The following is a 7,341-nucleotide window of genomic DNA, read 5'->3' as shown; positions in this document are numbered from 1 at the left end:
AATTGTATTAAAACAAAACAATAAATTAGAATTGTAACTCTCATTTTTCTAAATGTAATTTTTCATCATTTCTCTTCCTATAAATACTCATTATCTTATTCTCTTAGTCTATCACTCTTTCATTCTCTCATCTTCTTCCACTACTCTCGAATCTCTTTTTTGTTTTGTTTTGTTTTATTTTGTATTTTTTTTTTGTTATTGTTGTTGTATGGGTTATAAAAAATCAAATCAAATATCATTGTAAAAGCTTAGTTTTAGAGTTTGTATGATATGTATATCTTATATGTTTATTTTAATCTTTTAAAATGTTTATCTCCATTTTCTATTTTATATTAACATCTTATAAGTCATTATTTTCATACTTCCTTACAATATTCACCACACAATAAGATCATAAAGTTGAAATGATCCATATGTAATTATCTATTATGTCTCTGGTTATCTCACATATTCATGTATCATTTTAAATAATTTATAAAGATCAATATAATATTTAAAGATCAATATAATTATCCATTTATCCATTTATAAAGACTATTTTGTTTTGTGATCCAATTGTTAAATCTGCAGAGATCAATATAATATATATATTTTTTATGATTTGAGGTTTTTGAAAACAAAAAGAACATAATTAAACAATTGGTTTTTTGTGTCTTTAATCAAAATAAAAAATGATCCAAAAAACAAAACATATTCAACTGGAACTTAAATATAAAAATAAAATATAATTTTAAAAATATCATTTCACTAAATTCTCTAAAGATGAAACCATTAGTATGAAATCTAGCACTATAAATTAAATTGATGAAAGAAAACCAAAAAAATATAAGTTATCCTTGGGATTTTAAAAATTATTGAGATTGAAGAATTCATATAATTTTATAAGAAAACTAATTTAGTTTGTCACTTAAAAAGTAATATTTTTTATTTTGAAATATTATGTGTAAGTGTTGAGTTTATATCAACAAACAACCAAATCATGTGAATTTTGATTCAGCCACTTGGTATTCCTTTTATTTTAGGTTATAAAAAATTAAAATATTTATTTATAATTAAAGACATGTAACTCCATTTAACTCAAATGTAACTCCTATCCAATAATTGTACATTAATTCATTCCTCCTACTAACTTATTATCTTTCAAGAGAAATTATTTTTGGTTAAATTTTAATATTTTTTATTTATTTTGGTTGGCTAAACTTATATTCATATTTTGGTTGGCTAAATTAATATATTTCTCATGTAAAATTATTGTTTATAATATATTTCTCATTTCAAAGTTTAAAGCAATATATCATATATATAAAAGTAAGGTTTTGGTCTCTCCTTATTGGTTGATTTTCATTTAATGTTTTCTAATTGTTTTGATCTCTCCTTATTGGTTGATTTTCATTTAAATATGTAGGAATAACAACATACTTATTTAATTTATTTAAAAGAGCAGATGATTAAACGAAATAAACATTTCTCCAAATTTTATAATTCAATCAATGAGTGTACTTATTACTTTGAAAAACTTTTACATTGAAGTTCATAAAATCATATAAGAAAACTAAAATACTATATCACTTCAAATTTGGAAGGAAACACTTGGTATTCCTTTTTAAAAAAGTCAAGACACATATAAAAATTTATTAATATTTAACTCACTTTAAAGACATTAAAGGTCATTTAACTCAAAAATAACTTCTATCCAATAATTTTGTACATTCCTCCCACAAATAAAATATATATATATATATATGTTCAAGATTGTATTTAAATATTACATAATTTTTTAGTTAGCTAAATTTATAGTCACATATATACAATATATATACATAAGAATTTATATTACTTATTAACACCATAATTCGACCCATTATTTGCTTAACTCAATATTGGTTTCAAAGCCAACTAAAGAAAAACAGAAACGATCTTATTGATATTAGACCAAAACATGGGCATACAAATATAATCACTTACACGGAAGATATTTTTAAAAAATAACTTATTATTACATAAGCAGTTAATTAGAAAATCTATAATACAATAAATATATTGGAAACAATATCAGTCAATGATAAGATTGGATCCTCAAAAGCAAGAAACAACATCTTCATAATTCATAAAAAGTAAACGCCACAATTATACACATCTGAACGAAATGGTATAAACATATAGTGTATAAATAAAAGTGACGGCAAAACCCGTATATGCCTAATTAAAACGAAATATTACAAAAGAGAAAACGAAAAAGACCATAAAAAAAACAAGAAAGTGCCAATTACACCACAACCCATGCGTTGCGTGGGGAAGCACCTAGTAATGATGATATGATGGTTAATGGAAGTATCAACGTTAACGACTTGAGGAATAATTTTCCAAGTCGTCGAGTCTCAACGTGTAATGCAATCTTCCACACAATATATATATATATTTAGAAGTTCTAGTCTACCGGATCATGATTATTTTTGGTCCCTGTGATCCGCTATGTAATCTTGAAACAAGTATCTAAAAAATTGGTATATTTTGAAATATGAACTCAAATCTCTTGGTGTAAGAAGTCTTATAAGTATTTAATTTAGCCAACCAATACACTTAAAGTGACAAAAAAAAAAAACGAAAAAAAAAAAAACAAAAGTGTTTTCATATTACAAGTGGGAGCAACTGATTTCGTACAATCCATTACAAATCATTATATTCACCTTGCAATACAATTTTGTTGCTAAATTTGTTTGATCTGAGATTTAACACAATTTAGAAAGCAAAGAAACTTTGTTATCATAATCTCATTATTGCATGCACTCTTCTTTTTCCTATGAATGCAATAAATTACTAGATTTAAACTAACCAACAACAACAAATCAATAACAATAAGCCAATATTCAATTTTTACTACCCATACTTGAAAAAAAAATTACACATTCGATACCCTTCAATTTCTTTCCTCCATTTTCCAACCCAAACTATGTACACTTTGCTATCAATTACACCTAGGATTAAACCCCGGCCCACCATAGTAAAAATAAGTTCCCCACTCATTACTATACGAACTCTTAATGTCGTAACATTCGGTGTTCTCGGCTAATATCTTGACGTCATGCACCGGTACTAAACTGTTGTCCGAATCCACTACCTCCAAATTCCGAAAGTAACTTGCTTTACCGAACCCTTCGTCTGGAAAATGACCAGAACCCATTTGAGTCGACGTGTGGCGGCCTGAAGCACGTGTGTTTACAACTTCACCGCCCCATTCCACGGTGGTTGCATGGTCAGCCAAGTGGGTGAAAAGCTCGGCTGGCCAATACCCGACAAGTGTGTTGTCGCCTAAACCCATCCACCAGTTCCCCATTTTTGGATCCTGAATTGAATATTTTTTGAACAAATGAACTTTCTTGTATATATTAGCATGTTTTGTGTAACTATGATCGTAAAAATAAAGCAAAAAAGAAGATATAGTATAGTAATTAGTCTAACTTGTTACCTAAAGATAATATCATACTACATTTTGCGTGGGAAATAGATGATAAATATAGAGATCTAGTAAGAGAGAAACAGAGACGAACCTTCCAAATGAGTACTGTGATGTCAAACTGGTTTCCTTTGAACGTAGAGAGAGGAGAAATGGCTGCTCCAATTGCAATCTTGTTATTTGTTTGGATAAATCCAGAACATAAAAGATTGTAACATCCTGTTGCTTGGTATGAATCACTCTAAGAATACCCAAAAATATATCACTAGTTTAGAATATGCTCAAGGAAACAAAAATTGGTAAACAAAATTAATGCCAACCAGTGATCAAATACCTAATTAACATACATTTTCATAATTTACAACCAAAAATATGTGTAGATATGTTCATACTATTTCTAGCTTTTGGGCAGAACCAAATTTAATGATTTGGAGAGTAGTAGTACAGAAGTTGGACTGGTATCAATCCAATTGATGTAATAAGGCTATTAATGCAAATATTAAATGCTCTACACCAAACATTATCATGATGACTCTGTTCTACCATTAACTTCAATATGATCAATACTTACACATTAAAGGAACCTGTAAGAATGAATCCTACAAGTTAAAGAAGCACCTTCACTTTATTTTTATTTTTTTGGCATATACAGTGTTACCTTCAGTTTACCCTATCATAATTTCCATGCACAGTATCACTGAATTTCTAGATGAAGTAAATGTTAAATTTCTGTTTCAGAAAAGGGAAAGTATATATACAAAAAAAAAAGTATAAAATATTGAAACTGTGCCTTCAAAGCAATATATTTGGTTGTTTTGAAAATACAATCTATATACCAAAACTAGACACTGAACTATACCTAGAAACTACTACACTGTCACATGAATGTCCCTAAAAGCAAAACATTAATTAATCTTGTTCGTCTTAATGGATATTCAATATAGGGTAACCCAAATAATCTTGGGTCTGGATTTCTAGAATTAAATAATAAGTAAATAAAACTGATAATTTGCATCATAATATAAAATCAACAAATAGTAATTAACAACAACATACCGTCCAATAAGTGAACAATCTTGGTCTGTTGTCACCATACAGCTCCGGACTGACCTGACTAGTAGAACAATCACAGCTTTAGATATAACTCTTTTTCTTAAACTTACTCGATAGTAAGTAAGGGTGAAACAGTAAAACACAGTACCTGCCAGCCAGCTTCTATACTATTGAGATCAGGACCGACGAAAGAACCAGAGAGAATCCAAATCTGAGAGAGACTAAACTCATTCACTTCTTCTATCTTTGGATCCCAAACGTTTATCGTCGCCTTTGCTCCATATATCTCCGACGATGTTTCCGTATACGCGATCGCATGCTATCATTCCCCACCCACATATATCATTAACAAAATCAGTATTCATCGTCTTATTATACTTAACGATCATTAACTTCTAAATCACACTTATTTATAATCCCAACATATGCGTATGAAATGCCGTGCGTTTATATACAGTAGTTATTAATCTTCTAAGATAGTTTTATGTTTCAAGAATTATAATAACGAGACCGGATCTTAAAATCAATTGAATGCTTGTGTTTTTATGTATTTTATGAACTTAATTAATGAGACTGACATTGGAAACTGTTACATGGGTCCATAATTAAATGATTACATAGACAATTCACATAAACATTGATATACGAATAGATCGTACATGTAGTTTATTATCAACGTTTGTGTGAATTATCTATGTAATCTTTAATTACGATGACCGCACCGCTTTTTATTTTATTCAATTCGTAGACGGTATGGTTCACATTCATACAAAAGAATAGTATATTGTATATTTGTATTCATAAATCTATTTTGGTTATCCATTCTAAGCTAAAGACTTACTAGTTTGATTATATTGAAGTTCATAGTCCAATTTGTCAATAACCAAGAAGGGCCTAGGGATAACTATAATAATCGAGTGTACCTCATGTCCATTAGTGCCGAGAGCATCAGGCTTCTCTGTCCGTCGATCAAGGTGAATACTCCGTCGCTTTTTGCCAAAGTCAAACAGAGACTTGGCTCTCAGCGCATCGTTCATCGTGTTGCGTCGTATGGGAACAGTCCCCTTGGGGCACCTCGTGCCATTCACGTGCCACATTTGCCATGCATCTTCCAATACATTCGCTGCTGCTTCTTCTTTATTAACATCATCGCTTCCCATCATCTTCGGCATTTTCTTCGGTGCTTTCTGTATTTATTTATCGATAATCAAAAGACTTATTTTGTACTACTATTTCATCTAAGCAAAAAAAAAAAAGTATTAAGAAAAACAATGCTTATATATGTATTCTGTCACATCCAATGCATCAACATAATTTTTTGAAAGTTATTTACAATTTTTTCATAAATTTATAATTGGAATTTTTACCTAAACAAACAGTGTTACATCATTCAATAAATTTTGAAAACTGTTTATTTGATGTAAGTAATAAATAAAAAGAAAAAGTTGCGTGGTCGGCGTTACCTGAATCTTGTGATGCTTTAAGAGGGGATGATCCAAAGCCGGCTGCTTTCTTTTGTGTACACAATCTATTACATCACCGTCCGGACTCTGTAAATTATTATTTTATAATAACAAAAGTTATATATATTTTCACATAAAGATAAAATTTAGACAAATCAAATACAAATGCATTTGAAAAATGTACATATTATATAATTAACCTGGATGGTGAAGACAGGAGGCTTGTTGATCTTGTTCAAGTGCTTTTGGATCCTCTCTAGTCTCAAGCTACTGACTTGTCTGTATGGTTTGGTGTCGTTGAAGGCAGAGATATGTATGAGCTTCTGGCTCAAAGAGAGGCTTACAATAACAAGAAAAAGAAGAAGACTTCTCTTGGATGGAAGAACAAAACCCTCCATTAATTGATCTTTTAAAGCTTTACTCTCCTATAAATGTATCACATTCAGTGTCCAGAGAACGAGAAAATGAAGAAATTGGAAACTGAGAGAAGATCAGACAACTTCTTCTTCTAGATGTAAGATAAGAGGAGGACCATTTCAAGAAAATGGAAAGAGATTTTAGAGAGTTACTAATTTACTATAGCTAGCCGAAAATATATATAAATGTAAAAGTATGTATATATATCAGTGTGTTATAAATGGGGAAGAAGAGAAGTGGGTGAAGAGATATTATGAAGTGTAAATATGGAAATGGAAGAGAAGAAGCAAAAGCAATGAGGTTTTCGAGAAGAAGATCAAATCAAGATTCATCATTGCCCTGTATTGGTTTCAATTTATATATAGATGGATTTAATTCTTGTCTTTTCTTTCTTATGAAATTAATAAAAAAAAAAAAAAGAAGAGAAAATATTCATTTTATACATGTGTGGGAGAGAGACTAAAGCAATAGTGGTATTGATTAAAATAAAGTTAAGGGAAATAAATGAAAAAGAAGCAAAGAGAGACTATAAATACAATAGAGAGACCTACCCAACTAACTAAACCTTTCTTCCCTTTTATGACACTCCTTCAATGTTTTCATCTGTCACTACACTTTTCTTATTTCTCCTTTTTCTAATATTTAAATTTAAACTTAGAATACCCTTAGATATTTAAAAAAATAAGAGTACATATTTTTGGTATTGGTACGTGTACGTCGTAAAATTCGGCTCTTGTGATTGTATACCTTGCTTATACATCATTCATAAATCATAACCAAAGTTGTTTTGTTTTGGTTTAGTTTAGTTTGGAACTAAAGATCCAAAGAGTCAAAAGTAGAAGAAGTGTTTTGATATGGTTTGAACTCATTGTCTTTCTTAGTAAAACTGTTTATATATCTTAAAAAGAAACTCGGACTTCAATGAGAAATCTGGTTAGCGTCCAAGATAATAGT

The 7,341-nt window shown here is 29.6% G+C and overlaps 1 protein-coding gene across 1 annotated transcript; it reads right to left on the bottom strand.

The window, feature by feature from the left end:
• On the bottom strand, positions 2,739-6,888 carry LOC104770173. Its single transcript, XM_010494548.2, has 7 exons — positions 6,171-6,888; positions 5,971-6,057; positions 5,431-5,694; positions 4,656-4,826; positions 4,511-4,564; positions 3,549-3,695; positions 2,739-3,343 (listed from the first exon to the last, which is right to left on the bottom strand). Exons 1-7 carry the CDS (start codon positions 6,366-6,368, stop codon positions 2,966-2,968), a joined length of 1,299 nt encoding a protein of 432 aa, XP_010492850.1. The 5' UTR covers positions 6,369-6,888; the 3' UTR covers positions 2,739-2,965.

This window comes from Camelina sativa, chromosome 20 (assembly GCF_000633955.1).
Source record: "Camelina sativa cultivar DH55 chromosome 20, Cs, whole genome shotgun sequence".
Lineage (NCBI taxonomy): Eukaryota > Viridiplantae > Streptophyta > Magnoliopsida > Brassicales > Brassicaceae > Camelina > Camelina sativa.
Note: the sequence above shows the minus strand (reverse complement) of the source record. Positions and strands in the feature narration are given on the sequence as shown.

Excerpts from the sequence above, each read along its gene's own strand:
- LOC104770173 (XM_010494548.2), bottom strand. The coding sequence starts at position 6,368 with ATGGAGGGTTTTGTTCTTCCATCCAAGAGAAGTCTTCTTCTTTTTCTT. Across the intron at positions 4,565-4,655 it reads GTATAGAAGCTGGCTGGCAG|GTCAGTCCGGAGCTGTATGG; the intron begins GTACTGTGTTTT and ends TCTACTAGTCAG. Across the intron at positions 3,344-3,548 it reads TCACAGTACTCATTTGGAAG|GATCCAAAAATGGGGAACTG; the intron begins GTTCGTCTCTGT and ends TATTCAATTCAG.